The sequence below is a fragment of the Ranitomeya imitator genome, chromosome 1 (genome assembly GCF_032444005.1).
Source record: "Ranitomeya imitator isolate aRanImi1 chromosome 1, aRanImi1.pri, whole genome shotgun sequence".
In the NCBI taxonomy this organism is placed as follows: domain Eukaryota; kingdom Metazoa; phylum Chordata; class Amphibia; order Anura; family Dendrobatidae; genus Ranitomeya; species Ranitomeya imitator.
In genome coordinates, this window is record NC_091282.1 from 689,696,457 (window position 1) to 689,713,047 (window position 16,591).

A 16,591-nucleotide genomic window follows, 5' to 3' on the forward strand; every position below is an offset into this window, starting at 1 on the left:
TCAGTGCATGGTATAGAACAGATACATACTACACGTGATGTACATTATGCATAACATTTAGAAAGCTAGTAACTGAACTAGGAGTACAACTGGTTAAACTAAGCTAATATAGAGCAAAAATATCTATAGGAAGCATAAAGACATACCGGCAATGCAATGGCAAGGGGGATGAAGTGAAGCGTCTTTCCTTGAAGGCAAACTGAAGAAAGTGAAAGGAAAAATGGAGGGAAATGGAGGCTGAGCTACCATAATGCATTGCAAAGGAGGAGGAGAATCAAACATGGAAAATACCAGAAACAGAAAATAGGACTGCCAACATAACTCTGACCGCTAGAGGGAGCCAAAGCATCACAGATAAATAAAGATATGAACAAATTGTATGACGGAGACAGAACACATCCCATATCCAAAAGTCAAGAAACCACCGGAGACTAGACGGAGGTGGATATGACTTGGCGATGGGTGGACTGAGAACTCCTGCAGCCTTTGTTTGTATTGCAGTGTAGATTTTCAACAAGAGAGTTGTTACTTTAAGAGGAAGTTTAGATGTTTGTGCCTGGTGTATTACTGTGAGGAGGGTGGGGCTTATATAGGGGAGGCAACTCTGGCTCTCCCTCTTTCTGTCACAGGATGGACAGGAGGAAACATTACCCGCCCTCCCGCCCTGTTTATAATCTCTGTCCTTAAACTTTTTAATTATTGCTTGTATAATGATAAATGCTTTATTGTATTTTTGAATTTGTCATTGTATATCTTGTACCAGGTTCAATTGTATATTGGCTATAAAGAGTTATTATTTGCGGTAACCTTCTAAGCCCAAGGGAAGGGCAATCTTTCAGCCATGGTTCCCTGGAGGTTTCCTCCACAGGGGTTTTTTCCTCTCCTGAGCGCTGTAGGATGACTCCTAGTTTTTAAGTTTACAAAAATGATTTAATGATTAAAAAAAAAAGTGTCAAATGAGACTTGGAATTTATAACCCGTCACGGCTTTGCGTTTTAGGAGTCAGGTGGAAGTTGCAGACAAGTTAAGGTGGACTCATTTTAACTAATAGAGGATGTAAAACCTCATGGTGGTGAGCATGCTCGGCTTTGGTGGCCAGCCTCCAGGACGTTGTAATGGTAACATCAATCAGGGGCGGGCACAGTGGTTAAGCACAGGAGTGAGGATAATAGGGTCATTGGTGCCCTGAAAGTTTACTGGCTCTGCTTGAATGGCAAGCCAGTGCGTGCTGCCCCTTTATGGCTGTCTGTCCTGGTGCTGTATGCCAGACATCTGGGGATATCACAGTACTTGTGAATCCCAATGTACTAGCACTCCACCTGACTCCTACTGTGTTTATTTAATCCTGTGATTTGAATAAAAGCTGTGGCCATTTTGACAACCAAAATAATGTGCTTTGTGTATTTATTTTAGTACCTAGGTTTACAGTAGTTATGGTGGTTTTAAGAAGGAATGGGGTCCATCCCATATCCAAAAGTCATGGTTCTATCTGCTTTTTGCAGGTTAGGATTTGCAAAAAAAAGTAGTGAAAACTATCTACGTGGTCTTATTATTGTTTACATCTTGTATTTACTGTGATTTTGGAGCATGAAACTATTCAGAGGATGGAGGGGAGAATGTGAAGCTTAGGAAGGGATCCGAGACTGATATAAAGCACATTCTTGCGTTTTGAATGTGTTATCCCAGGTTAAGTGGAGTCTATGGGTTGGTCTCATGACCTGTGATTGTTCTCATTACCATTAACCTGTTCGGAGACTGTGTATGCTGTTGGATTTATTATATTCATTGCATCTGTAAGTTGGTTTTTTTGCTTCTTGATAAAAGTGCCTACATAAACCTGAGACAGTTCATTCCAACAGAGTCTGTGCCTAGTGGCCACCCTGCAAGTGGGTATTCCTGTTGCAGCATGACTACCACTAGCCATAGTTCTAGTATGGGCACCCAGACACCTCTCTGTGGGCACGGGTGCCAACAACCAAGCTCTACAGCATTCAGGGGTATAGTGATCGCATTATTGGGGATATTATACCAGGAAGGGGACTTTATATCAAAATTGGTATATTATACCAAAATGGAACATTATACAAGCATGGGGGACATTTTACCAGATTTGGAGACATTTTACCAGGATGGGTGACATTATACCAGGATGAGGGCATTATACCAAAATGGGAACATTATACCAGGGTGGGGGATATTTTAACAGCATGGGGGACATTATACCAGGACGGGGACATTATAACAAAATGGGTTTATTATACCAGAAATGGGGACATTATACCAGCAAGGGGGAAATTATACTAGGATGGGGGACATTATACCAGCATTGGGGACATTATATCAGGATGGGGACATTATAACAAATGTGTTTATTATACCAGAAATGGGGACATTATACCAGGATGTGGGACATTGTACCAGAATGGGGGACATTATACTATAATAGGGGACATTATACCAGCCTGGAGGTCAATATACCACTACAGGGGATGTTATGCTAGGATGGGGGACGTTATGCTAGGATGGGGGACGTTATGCGAGAATGGAGGATGTTATACCAGAATGGGAGCAAAAACTTCAGCATTTAGGTAAAATTGTTGGCACTTTGCAATAAATAAGGGGGTTTTGTGTTGCAGTTTGGGCACTCAGTCTCTAAAAGGTTCACCATCACTGGCATAGTGTCATGACCTGATCCATCCTTTGGAGAAGTAATTTTTCCCCCGAATCTTGTATTTTTGCCCCACTAAATAGACACTGAAGAAGCATTATATGAATTCTGAATTCACACCATAAGAGTAGAAGAAAAGTCAGAACATTGTATTTGCCTCGAATCTCGGTGACCTAGTGTAAGTTAAATAATAAAAACAAAGAACTAATTGGTTTCTGTGGATTAGTGCAAATAGGGCACATAGAGTCAATGTTAGTACATTTACCCTACTGAATGTTTGGCTGTGAAGGCACAAGAAATTTCTGCAGCGGCAGCGGCTCCTGAACGGTACTTCTGCTTACCTAATTACGGCAGAAGCTGTGCTCATTAACTCCTCTCATCTGGCTCACTGCTCAGCTAAATATTCTGTAAATGAGCTGACAATTATGGCAGTATTACCACCACTAGCTCCGCTCCCAGCTATGAGGCTGGCTTGGATGCTGCAACTGCCGGTATTATCAGGTTAGGAGTTTTGTAAACATATTGAAGCACTTAATTGGAGGACTATTAAAGCCTGAAAATAGTTCATCAGCACGTGGATGTTAGTTCCCACATCAGTTGCTACCTGCTTATAGTGTGAGCTATGATGCACTATTTATTCATGGAAGATATTGAAAACATCTGCCATCAGTTAAACCTTCATTGAAAAACATGAAAAAATGGCCTTTTACAGGAAGGTTAGTAGGTGTGGACCACACAGCCTTTATGCCAGTCATAGGTAGCACCTATACTCAAGCCCCAGTGCCACAAAAAAATAAAGTTTTGTCATTGGAGCTCACAATACTAGGGTGACGCTCCGGCACAGTCTGTGCATCTCAAAAGACATCTTGTCAGTCCCCAGTCTCTTGGCTCTTTCGATTGACAAAAAAGGTATAGGCTCTATGATTTCCTGCAAGAACAAGACTTCTTGAAGAAGGACAGGGGCCACTTTGTGCATGTAGACTTTTAAGGGTCGGTGCACACAATCAGGAATTGGAAGCGGTTTTGAAGCAGCACATGTCCGCTGCGTCCAAAGCGCTACTGGCTATTGAATGCAGGTCATTCCATATGTTGTCACTGAACCATGCGGATTCACCGCATTAATATTAAAACACAGAAACACCACAAATCACTGAAGAAAATCCTTTTATACATAGTCAAAATTTATCAACTATTCACGGTGCTCTATGTAAGTTGGTGGCTATCACCACCGGACAGAGAGAAGAACCCAAACAACCAAACCATGGACAGCCAGGCAGAAACCAAAGCCAGGAATTTATATCAAAAGATGCCTTTATGATATAATCCTTGTGGCAACAATTTTTAAAAAATATAATATAAAAACAATAAATCTGTACGCATAACAGGACATTTCATAACATACTAATGGCAGACCCAATAACAAAAAAAGTCCCTTACGAGGTAAAAACAAAGTGTCATAACTTATAAAAAAATCCTTATAAAACAATGTGCTGTGCACAAAAAATACATATCTTCACGTTAAAACCTATAAAGTGCAGTGTGCTGTGTACAAGATTTCCTGAATTCACACCAAAATCTATTATATAAAGTGCGGTGTGCCAAAAAAAAAACAATTGCATATATCTACTACAAAATCAATTGTATCCAGTGCAATAAATGAACAAACAAACCATATGTTTGTATGTTCCAAAAAGTGCATGTGCAGGAAGGGACTCAAGAAAAATACTGGTATATACCTTTAAGGGTCGCCTCGTCCTGTAATAGCGCACCCCGACGCGCGTTTTGGACAATTTCCTTCGTCGGGATTCTCCGCATTGAATACATTGTAAGTGTGAAATTTATGTTGTTGAGACTCGCGTCTGGAAAGACGCGCCACATATCCGTCTCCGCAGGGAAGCCGCGGGTGTCTCAGCGCGCATAGTGAAGATGGGATTTCTTGAAATCTCATCCACTATGCTGTAACACCTGGAAGCTGCAGGTTGGACACTGCGGAAGTAGCAGCAATGTAGTTTAAGCGAGCAGCACGTAACGTAGTCAGGGATAGCCAAGGAGTTGATACACGGAAAAAGCAGTATAATTATTATTATTATTATTTATTGTTATAGCGCCATTTATTCCATGGCGCTTTACATGTGAGGAGAGGTATACATAATAAAAACAAGTACAATAATTTTAAACAATAAAAGTCATAACTGGTACAGGAGGAGATAGGACCCTGTCCGCAAAGGCTCACAATCTACAAGGGATGGGTGAGAATACAGTAGGCGAGGATAGAGCTGGTCATGCAGCGGTTTGGTCGATCGGTGGTTACTGCAGGTTGTAGGCTTGTCGGAAGAGTTGGGTCTTCAGGCTCTTTTTGAAGGTTTCGATGGTAGGCAAGAGTCTGAAGTTTTGTGGTAGAGGGTTCCAGAGTAGGGGTGATACGCGAGAGAAATCTTGTATAAGATTGTGGGAAGAGGAGATAAGAGGGGAGTAGAGAAGGAGATCTTGTGAGGATCGGAGGTTGCATGTAGGTAAGTACCGGGAGACGAGGTCACAGATGTATGGAGGATACAGGTGGTGGATGGCTTTGTACGTCATGGTAAGGGTTTTGTACTGGTGTCTCTGGGCAATGGGGAGCCAGTGAAGGGATTGACAGAGGGGAGAGGCTGGGGAATAGCGGGGGGACAGGTGGATTAGTCGGGCACCAGAGTTTAAAATAGATTGGAGGGGTGCGAGAGTGTTCGAGGGGAGGCCACAGAGCAGGAGGTTGCAGTAGTCAAGGCGAGAGATGATGAGGGCATGGACTAGGGTTTTTGCAGATTCTTGGTTCAGGAATGTACGGATTCGTGAAATATTTTTGAGTTGAAGTCGGCAGGAAGTGGAAAGGGCTTGGATATGTGGTTTGAAGGAGAGATCAGCGTCAAGGATTACCCCGAGGCAGCTAGCTTGTGGGACTGGGGAGAGTGAGCAGCCATTTACTGTAATGGATAGGTTCATTGGGGGGGTCGCGTGAGATGGGGAAAGATGATGAATTCTGTTTTGTCCATGTTAAGTTTCAGAAATTTAGGGGAGAAGAAGGATGAAATAGTGGACAGACATTGAGGAATTCAGGTTAGTAGGGAGGTGATATCTGGTCCAGAGATGTAGATCTGTGTGTCATCAGCATAGAGGTGATACTGAAATCCAAGATATTCTATGAGCTGTCCCAGGCCAAAGGTGTAAATGGAGAAGAGCAGGGGCCCTAAGACTGAACCTTGTGGGACTCTGACAGATAAGGGGCGAGGTGAGGAGGTGCTGTGTGAGTGGGAGACGTTGAATGTCTGGTCTGTTAGGTATGATGAGATCCAGGATAGGGCCAAGTCTGTGATGCCAAGGGATGAGAGGGTCTGTAATAATAGGGAATGGTCCACTGTGTCAAAGGCAGCCGACAGGTCGAGGAGGAGGAGGACAGAGTAGTGTCGCTTACTCTTGGTGATTAAGAGGTCATTGGTGACCTTAGTTAGGGCAGTTTCAGTGGAATGGTGTGACCGGAAGCCAGATTGTAAGCGGTCAAAGAGGGAGCAAGAAGAGAGATGGGAGGACAGTTCAAGGTAGATGTGTTGTTCCAGTAGTTTGGAGGCATAGGGGAGAAGTGATATAGGGCGATAGCTAGATAGGATGGGTCAAGAGAAGGCTTTTTAAGGATAGGTGTGATGGGGGCAAGTTTAAAGCTTGAGGGGAAAACATCAATTGTTAGTGATAGGTTGAAGAGATGGGTTAGGGTTGGGATGAAGACTGTGGTGAGGTTTGTGATGAAGTGGGATGAGAGCGGGTCAAGTGCACAGGTGGTGAGATGCGATCTTGAGAGTAGAGTGGAGAGTTGATCTTCTGTAATGGTGGAGAAGTTGGTTTTGGAGGTGGAGGGCTGGGAAGCCAGGAGGAAGGGCAGTAGTGTATAATTCATAGGTTTCGTCAAACTCAATCTGACAGGTGCCCCGCCCCCTATCAAAGTGTATCAAAGTGTGTAACCCCTCCCCTCCCCTTGTCTGACGGCTGGTATCCAGCTGTCCCTCCTTGTTTGATTCCCCCTTTTGATATAGTTTAATATAGTTTAATTTGTTGTAGTTTTGATATTATTCCCGTATTTTGTGGAATAACACATGTTTATAATTATAGCCTAGTCGTGTATTTATTTTACACGTGGTTTATAACACCTTTCTCATTTGTTTTATAATAGATTTTATACGTATCCCCGAGTTTGATTCTGTAAACTTTTGTTTTATTCACAGTGTATTCATATAGTGGAGAACTTAAAGCTGTTTATATGTGTCTTTACTGAACACTATGGTGAACATTAACTAAATGTTTATTTTCCCAAACAGAGAATCTGCTGTGGGTATTTGCAGTGTATTCATATAGTGGAGAACTTAAAGCTGTCTATTTGTTTTTGTAAATGGTGAACACTAACTAAATGGTGAACATTATCTAAATTAGGTTAACTGCGGTTCAGAGGTTCATAACACCTAGGTCAATTGTTGTTGTATTTGCGTACCCAATAAATGTTTATTCTCACAAACAGAAAAGTTATTGTGTCCTGAAGATGGCATCTGAGGTTATTTGTTTTTTGTATTAGCTTTCTCAGAAAACAGCTGTGTTATCTGAGGGTCAGATATTTTTGTACAAACTCATGCTGTTTGGTGATCTTTGTGAAGCAGAACTTTGTTTATAACACATTTGTACCTGTATTGTACCTGAATTGATATTTGCTTTCTCTTTTTTGTGTCCTGAAGATGGCATCTGCAAAGTTATTTGTTATCTACTGAGGCCATTGCAAGCTGTGTTTATTCACATTGTAGCAGGTTTTATCCTTGTGGCTGCCTTATATACACAGAAGAGATATGCACCAATGTCACAACACAAGTTATAATATGACCCAATGTTACAATACAAGTAAGAAGCGGCGTGTTTTATACGAATAAAAACCAAAGACACGATATTGTAAAAAAAAAATTTAAAAGATTTATTTCTCACGATAAAACAGCATCTCAAAGACATTTCAACACTATAAAAAATTCTTACAGAATATAAAAAGTAAAAACATTAAATAGTACAATGAACAATTACACTTCTTACAAAATAATTAATATAGCGTTACAAGGCGTGTACAGCATTTATCCAGTACATTCTTTACATCGTGAGCCACATGGTTTGTAGCAGCGGTAGAGACCTTTTTTTAGGTAGCAAAGTTCCACGTGTGGTACCTAATGACGGGGAATGTAAAGATTGAATTGTACGGGGTGACGCCGCAAACTTCAGCGGTGTAGATACAGAGCGTGTCTCACTGTTGGTAATTTTTAATTCATCTAAAAGCTTCCTAGTAGCGGGGTTACCCACAACTGTAGACGGCATATTTAGCTCGGCCATAGCCTGCATAAATGAATCCCAACCCGGCGGTAAATTTCTACTGTTCAGAGCATGACTCTGCGTTGTACTACGTACCAAATCCAGTAAGTTAGACCCGGGTATTACGGATCCTTTGAAAATAAATTCAGCATTATTATTCCATGCTGTGACATTTTTATTCTGCAGCAGCCTGTTTAGTAAAAATTCAGCATTCTTTTTATATCTTTGGTTTATATGTCCGACATTTTCAGCGATCTCATGATTTTTATCAGAGTCGGTATTTGGCAATTGCTGCTGACCAGGATCAGGAGGGCTAACGAGATTTAAAGCCGTTACTTCTTTTGAGCTGTGCCTCGTATGTACCAAGTAGCGTTGTAGCACAGCGCTATACATTTTAATTTTCACATCATCGGGAATTATTATTATTATTATTATTATTATTTATTATTATAGCGCCATTTATTCCATGGCGCTTTACATGTGAGGAGGGGTATACATAATAAAACAAGTACAATAATCTTGAAAAATACAAGTCACAACTGGTACAGGAGGAGAGAGGACCCTGCCCGCGAGGGCTCACAATCTGCAAGGGATGGGTGAGGATACAGTAGGTGAGGGTAGAGCTGGCCGTGCAGCGGTTTGGTCAATCGGTGGTTACTGCAGGTTGTAGGCTTGTCGGAAGAGGTGGGTCTTCAGGTTCTTTTTGAAGGTTTCGATGGTAGGCGAGAGTCTGATATGTTGTGGTAGAGCATTCCAGAGTAGGGGGGATGCACGAGAGAAATCTTGTATGCGATTGTGGGAAGAGGAGATAATAGGGGAGTAGAGAAGGAGATCTTGTGAGGATCGGAGGTTGCGTACAGGAAAGTACCGGGAGACGAGGTCACAGATGTATGGAGGAGACAGGTTGTGGATGGCTTTATATGTCATGGTTAGGCTTTTGTACTGGAGTCTCTGGGTGATGGGGAGCCAGTGCAGGGATTGACAGAGGGGAGAGGCCGGGGAATAGCGGGGGGATAGGTGGATTAGTCGGGCAGCAGAGTTTAGAATAGATTGGAGGGGTGCAAGAGTGTTAGAGGGGAGGCCACAGAGCAGGAGGTTACAGTTACAGGAGGAGGTTACAGGGAATGTCACGACGCTGTAAAATGTCGCTAATCTCACCATCAAGGCGCCGAATAACACTGTCGCGTATGTTATCTGTAGTACCGGGTCTTAGTTTGTCTAGCTCCTGTTTGGGGACTAGATACATTTTCGTTGTATGCTCCATTATCTTCCGGCGATCAGGCTTGTTATTATTGGGATTGCAAAAGCTAAAAGAGGACCGATAAACCCGCCGGCCTGTTTTAGTAGGCGCTTCTTTTTCTTTATGGGCTGAGACCTGTCGCTCAGGGTTCTTATAGCTTTACGCCACTTCTTTAATATACCTTTTTGGCGCTCTTTCAGCGGAATCCTGCCTTTTAAGATATTTAAAGCAATCTCACCTATGGCTGTAATTAAATCATTGCTTGCATCGCGCAAAATAGACTTTCTGACAGCGGGGGTTGCTTTCACTAGGGTTTTTAAGAGAGCCCAGTTACGCCGGAGCCTCTCAGACATCTTTACATCACAACGACCACAGCGTAGAATGTCTGATACCTGGTAAAATTCACTTTTTAGAAGTTTTTTTCTTCTGAACATAGACAGCGGGCATACGCTGTCTAATTCACTTTTTAGAAGTTTTTTTCTTCTGAACATACAGCGGGCACCCGAGAACGGGTGTTGCAGACGCGTATCCATCACAATACTCGACTAATACCCAAAAGGTAATGTTGTGAAATCGTCTAATAGTCGCCGCTTTGTATAAACGCACTTTTGTGTTTTGCGTAATGGCCTTGTTTCAATATCCCAGTACTTTTTATTTCTCACAATGGACGACTGCTGTACGACAATACGTTTCTGAGTTTCTGCGGCAGAATTGCGCGGGTAGTCCAGAACTAGATCTTTCAGACTGTTGAAATTAATAGATTGAGAGTTACCAACATTTAGTGTTATCCCCTTAACTTTTAAGACAGTTTTACCGGTGTTGAGTTTGTAGCCGTAAGTTTTGGGGCCCGCGGATACAAATTCTGTGATGTGTGTACCATCGGGTATTTCACTGGTCAGCTCCCCCAGGTAATCGCCTAAAGGCGGTTGCCACTCACCATCTCTCTGTACAAAAATAACTGAGTCTGTGTCGTGATAAAGGCACCTCTCCTGCAGCCGGTCCAGCAGCGAATAGAGCTCTAACCGAGCATACGCTGTTGTAAAACACGCTATAAAAATGTTTGTGTTTTTGTTGAGTGTGTGGTGGCCTTTTGCATATTTCCAGTTAATGGTTGCGGTGTCATCATCAAGGAAATGTAACATCGAAATGTCATAGTAAGGCAGGAACAAATACTTAAAAAGCTCATCTGGATCCCTAACAATGCTGGTACATGATAGATTAGATCTCTGAGCAAACTTTCCCCATAAAGAATTTAAGAAAAGCTTGGAGATCTGGCGCTTAGCAGGATTGACAGCTATATTTTCAGGCCGTAATTGGACACCTTCTTTTTCAAGAAAAGAGTCAATGTACTGCCGTTTCTTGGCGTCATCAGTGCACCAGCTAGGATAACCAGAGGCTTCCTGCTTATCCCTAAGATGTAATTTAATGTAAGGCGCAAACAGATCATCAGTGGTTTTAGGAAAATGCCATATTTCATAGATGTGAACGATCCGATACCCTTTTTCTATCGCCATCTCGAGCTCTATAGTGCACCAGGTGCCTGTCAGCGCCCGTTCTTCATCACTGTGGGCACAAATATCTGCCTGGGAATTTGCAGCGCATGTGTAGCAAAGGGGAAACATTAATTTTTTGTTGAGTTTTACCGGTAGAACTGGAAAAAATAAATCTCTCGGCGGGTAGACCTTGACTCTAGCAATGCCAAAGTATTTTTTAATGAATCCAAAATTGTCGTAGATGATGTCTGGATGGCCTACAGGGTATGTTTTAGTTTTGTTTACAAAGGGGTACAGACTGGTGAAATCGTAGTAGTGTAAAGTCTCCCCTTCTTCCAGATGGTGATAGAGCTTAATGGCGTTAGTTCGCCCGCCATAAAGCGCATCACGGGGGTCTAAAGGAACGGGGAATTCCATCTGACGAAGAAATGTTTGAAGGTTAGAATCATTTTCAACCATTTCATTCCACTCATGTTCCCACATCAGTCTTACTGTGTACCCGCAACACTGTAAGTAACGCTTTTTAGCTAAAAAGGTGTAATGTAACTGGCCGTAGGACGTGTTTGTGACCTTATTTGTGTCATTTTCATTATAGCACACGGGACATCCGTGGTAAAAACACCCCTGAAATTCAAAGGCTATGTGCTGGCCGCTAACATAGGCATAGCCATCTAGAAAATACCTCCCGACCTGTTTTTCACCGCCTCTCAAAGCGTGCTGTATGTCGATGTTCTCAGAGTGGGCTACATACATGAGCCACTGTATAGCGGGTGTCGAGTAGCGCTTTTTTGCCTTGTGATAATTATCACCAGGTAAAATGGCGATTGTCTTTTTTGGAAGAAATTTAAACCGGTACATTGTCATACACACCGAGGCCAGGGTGATGAGCTGAAAAGGATCAACACATCTGCGCACTACAATCTTTTGCTTTTGACGCTTACAGTATTTTTTAACATTTTTCTGAGTCATCTGCATAATACGCTCTCTATAGATCTCGCAGGCGTGTCTCAAAATTTCAACATCTTGTTTGCAATAAGATTTTAGCTCGGCCTTGAAGTCAAAAGTTGTATTTACCTGTGTCTCATACCACTCCAGGAACTCTACCTTCTCGCCAGGTGACATGTACTCCACCCCATAATATTTTACATCAGGTATGGGACCTACATAATTTTGGTTTTCTCTGGTATTGAAAAAGTGTGGAAAATGTCCTTTGCCTCCTGAAAAGCCCATGGCCTGTGGTAATTTACTGAGTTTCATGGGGATAAAATTTAGAGAGTCTATGAACCTTATAGACAAATCGGGTAGCGACACACACAAGAGGCGGCCACCTTGGGTTATCAACTGTACTTGTAGTTTTTCAGAAATCAGTTCCTTAACAATAAAGTATGCATCATATCTTCCACCATTGTGGGCAATAAATGTATGATCTGAAAATTTACCGCTTGTAAAGAACTGTACAAAGTCATGTGTACAGGTATCACCCTCAAACTCCCAGGAGGGGTGGCCATACAGCGTTGTAGCATAAATGTAATTCGGGATGTGCGTGCCTGTCTCCTGCATACACTCAAAATCATAAAAGATATAGCAATCTGACTCATCCTGTGCTACATACTTCCGCATGTAACAAAGATGAGCATCAAATTTATTTATATGTCTGCGACATACAGGACAGCGCAAACCATTACATTTATGCTCTGTTTCGCTATTTCTGGGGACAAAAAGGTTGCATTTATCACAAAATGTTTTAAGTCTGCAGAATGCTGGGTCGCCTATTCCCAATTGTTTGTGATAATCTAAGCACTCGCTCGAGCGGCAATAAACTCTGCAAACAGGACATCTGGGCTGTTGGTCGGGCCCGCTTTCTACGCAATTCTCTCTCTGACAGGCTTTACAAAAATACTGACAGGAATGGTTGTTTTTGTGGTGAAACACTGAATTGCAGAGCTCACAAAAGTAATTAGCACCGATAAAACCCTTCATATTTTTGATACCGTAGTAGTGATTATCATGGAACAATATGAATACTGTTTTGCCATTAGCTGTATTACCGCTCTCAAAGTAACGCCAATCGCCCTGACTATAGTACAGTACTTTAATGGTGACCCCCAAATATTTTTCAAATGCAGGGATGTCGCTAAAACTCACTAATTGGTCATCAGGGATGCCCAGTGCTGCGTGTATGTTTTTAGAACGGCTCAGTAAAACACCATCAGTGACATTCGTGTCGTCCATCAGGGCGCACACACTAGCAGCCAAACACAGATTTGTCGTGTAATTGTTAAAATCATACAGCCATTGTCTCTTTTGTTTAATGATCTGACTGCTCGCTATAGATTTCAAGCGCCTTTTTTGTTTTACACCACCGCGTCGGTTTTTAATAATGGTGACGACTAGCTTTAGCGAATTGGATGATATGCATTCACTGTTACTTTGAAGTGCGCGGGCAACAGCATTTAAAAAAGATTCGGAATTAAAATCTTCACGGGTTTGTTTTGTAGTGAAAATAGGGTCTAAAGTATCACCGGTATCAAACTTTAACTGTACAAAGTCGCCAGGTTCAATGTCCCTGATGATTCTATCCAGTAATGCCTGAATGCCTTCATGAACAATATTCAAGCCCTCTTCAAATGATCGTACACGCTCCAAATTTACAAATCTAAAATGATCTGTATGTATATGACCGTTGAAATTGCGGAGGGCCCTTTCATGATGATGGATGTGTTGCAAAAATACTGTATGATCGGGGCGCCGCACATTACCAGCAGCGTCAGCGTCTGCGGATTGTGAATTTTGTGTAGATGCCTGTGCGGCATCTGCAGAGCTGCCTGGACTATGTGAGTGCTGTTCTGACTCTTGTGACGACGTCTGTGGTGACTGTAGAGGCATTGCAGGACACATGTCACCACGGCGCCTCCTAGAGCATAGCGCCCGTCTAGCGCTGACCAACAATTTTAGAGCCCTCTTTATAACTCTAGCCCTATTATACCTGGGTAGTGTTAGTTTAGGCGGTTTATGCATGCCGTAGCCGACCATATCTAGTCATAATGGGGTCGCTGTAGTTGTTATCTCGCCATCCAGCAGCAGGCTCCGAAGTGCGTATAGTTCGGACTTATTAGCCTGTGTTGGGTTTTGTGTTAATAATAATTTTTCAAAAGTATCGCAAAAAAACATTATTTTGGGGACCCAGCGTTTGTAGCGTAAGTAGCGGCCGATGTGTTCCTGAAATACAAGCATTTCAACGGGGTCCCAGCTGCGGGATTCATGCTGCAGATCTATAGCTGGCGCATGAATCCGTGGCTTTTTACACACCTTAAGCTCTTTACACCCCTTAACATCATCCGGCCGCGACCTCTTTGACCGTTTCTTAACATTAACAGAGTTAGATACACAGACATGAGATATGGCACCCAAATTAGAGGGGCCTGAGGGTCCGGCCCCAGAGGCATTAGCAGGACCCGTTACACATGGCGCTGCCGGTTGCATAGTGTGGGACATACGTATAATGAGCGGTTCTATGGATGGTTGCTTACCATCAGCGAGCTGATCAATCTCGCGATCATACTCTTCACGACTCATCGTGGCTGTTGCACCCACGGCGCAGGATGCGGTTGGTGACTCTGTAACATGTTTTGTTTTCCGCTTATGTTTTCGGGGTGCCTCGAGCACTTCTGGATATAGTGGCGCGGGGTCATTCACACGGATTGTCGATGGCTGACCGGTACTTGAATGGGGTATTTCACGATGGTCCGACGGTACAGGGTTTCCTGCGTCCTGCACCACGCAGATCGGTGATAGCGGATATGCTCTAACAGAACCATTAGCCGTCTGTATCGCCGGCCACGCTTGTGCTGCGCCATTCTCGGTGATCTGTAGCGGCTGTAGAGGTGCTGGAGGTGTTTTTCTCATGACTTTGCGCTTAGCTGTAGGAAAGATTATACATGTGTCAGATATGTGCGAGACCGTCGCAGGCCGCTGCGCATAGCTGCAGGAAAGATTATACGTGTGCCAGATATGTGTGAGACCGACGCAGGCCGCTGCGCTTAGCTGCAGGATAGATTATACATGTGTCAAATATGTGGGGGCCATGGATCTCAATGATGAAGCACGTGCATCATTGACTGTACAGAGACTGTGCCTGTATACCAAAATATACACTTACGGGATAGCGATGTGTGGTGAATGATTGCCGTGGCGTCTTCTGCAGCTTCTGCGATGCTCTCCATTAGCTCCGGTATATTCTCTTTTGTGAAAATTCTTCTAGGCTTCAGTTTACAAGCTATAAATAAAGATACAGGCCTTAGTAGAGGCGTGGTGGATTTTCGCAGAGCGGTTGTGCAAAAAAACTTTTCATACGATTCTCACCTCTCCCTTTTTTGCCCGCCGGTCCGAGCTGTTTTTTAGGTGCTCTAGAATCAGGGCTGTTTCTCGGCGTGGGGGTCTGGTACATCAGTTCCTCAACAGGCGGCTGATTGTGTTCCGTGGTGGTTGGTTCTGGAAACATGTCGACATCTGTAAAGAATTAATATATATATTTACACGTCTAAATACTTAAAAGCTATATACACACACACACACACATACATACACAGCAGTCACACAACGCACCTATGATGCCTTGAGTCAAATCCCACACAGCAGCGACACCTGCATTAGTGTTACTATACTCAGCTCCAGGTGTATCACACTCCAGAGTAGGCACGCTGAAGCCGTTTAAAAAATCATCGCTATAGTTGCTGATAAATTCATCTACAGCATCGGGGGTGTTCCTGGTAAATTCATCTAGATTATCGGGGATGGTCCTGATTAATTCATCTTAAACAAGAAAGAATAAACAATATAAAGATAATATATAAAAACAGCCCTTAGTTAGAATGGGACACTAACAGATACATGTATATAAATCTTGAAACATACCTATTACCGAATCCGCAACTTGACTGGAAAAAGCCGAAAAATGTTGGGATTCCATCTAAAATAAATTATCTGTGTAAATTTTATGCGCAAACTATATTATCCACACACCACCACTCGTCAAACTCATTTATATACCCCAACAAATAAACTGCTCCCCGTGTATAAATATTCTTATACTACGCAAATCATGGGTAATACGGCTAAGTCTTTCTATATTAATTATGTGCCACAAATATGATTTATGCGGTAAAACTATATTACACAGCCCCACTAAATATACCGCTACTGTATAAATATGACTATAAATATGTCTATGTTAAACAACACACATGTAGTAAGTAAACGCTGCAGGCGCTAGTTAGGGCGTATTGCCAGTTATTAACTACTGTATTACATAAATTATGTTATAATAGTTGCCCGCGGATAAGTCTTTCTATATTAATTATGTACCACAGAATATGTTTTATGCAGTAAAACTATATTATACAACGATACTAAATATGCTGCTATCCTCCAGTATAAAACTAACTTATTAGACAAATAACACCCTTAATTATGGTTTTAGAGATGCATAGTTAAATATAATTAAGCATTTGCGAATAATAACACAACTGTCTTATATACTTACATTTAGAATAGCTTGCTTTTTTTTAGTCTAGTCGGACTTCTGGTGGATGTCTGATGTACTTAGTGGGCCAGCCACCTGTATTTATCCTGAGTGTCAGAAACCAGCTCACCTGTTAACACCCAGAAACACACCCAGTTACGCCCCCCACCACACGCCTGCTGTTAACACCCAGAACACAACCATACATGCAATTAATGCATGCATTAACTCACGCATGATATATCCGGATTAAAACAGGAATTTTTATACAGCTGAATTTCTGAAAGAAGCAGGCTGTTGATTAA

At 42.4% G+C, this 16,591-nt stretch overlaps 1 protein-coding gene across 1 annotated transcript; it reads right to left on the reverse strand.

The window, feature by feature from the left end:
- Window positions 1-3,482: 3,482 nt before the first annotated feature.
- Window positions 3,483-15,741, reverse strand: LOC138642252 (uncharacterized). The gene is made up of 6 exons (XM_069730341.1): window positions 15,680-15,741; window positions 15,371-15,577; window positions 15,128-15,274; window positions 14,925-15,041; window positions 14,228-14,685; window positions 3,483-3,596 (listed from the first exon to the last, which is right to left on the reverse strand). Exons 1-6 carry the CDS (start codon window positions 15,732-15,734, stop codon window positions 3,483-3,485), a joined length of 1,098 nt encoding a protein of 365 aa, XP_069586442.1. The 5' UTR covers window positions 15,735-15,741.
- Window positions 15,742-16,591: the final 850 nt, after the last annotated feature.

Coding starts and splice junctions, on each gene's coding strand:
- LOC138642252 (XM_069730341.1), bottom strand. CDS start 15,734: ATGGAATCCCAACATTTTTCGGCTTTTTCCAGTCAAGTTGCGGATTCG. Junction 15,042..15,127: donor GGCGGGCAAAAAAGGGAGAG/GTGAGAATCGTA, acceptor CTTTATTTATAG/CTTGTAAACTGAAGCCTAGA. Junction 14,686..14,924: donor TCACCACACATCGCTATCCC/GTAAGTGTATAT, acceptor TCTTTCCTACAG/CTAAGCGCAAAGTCATGAGA.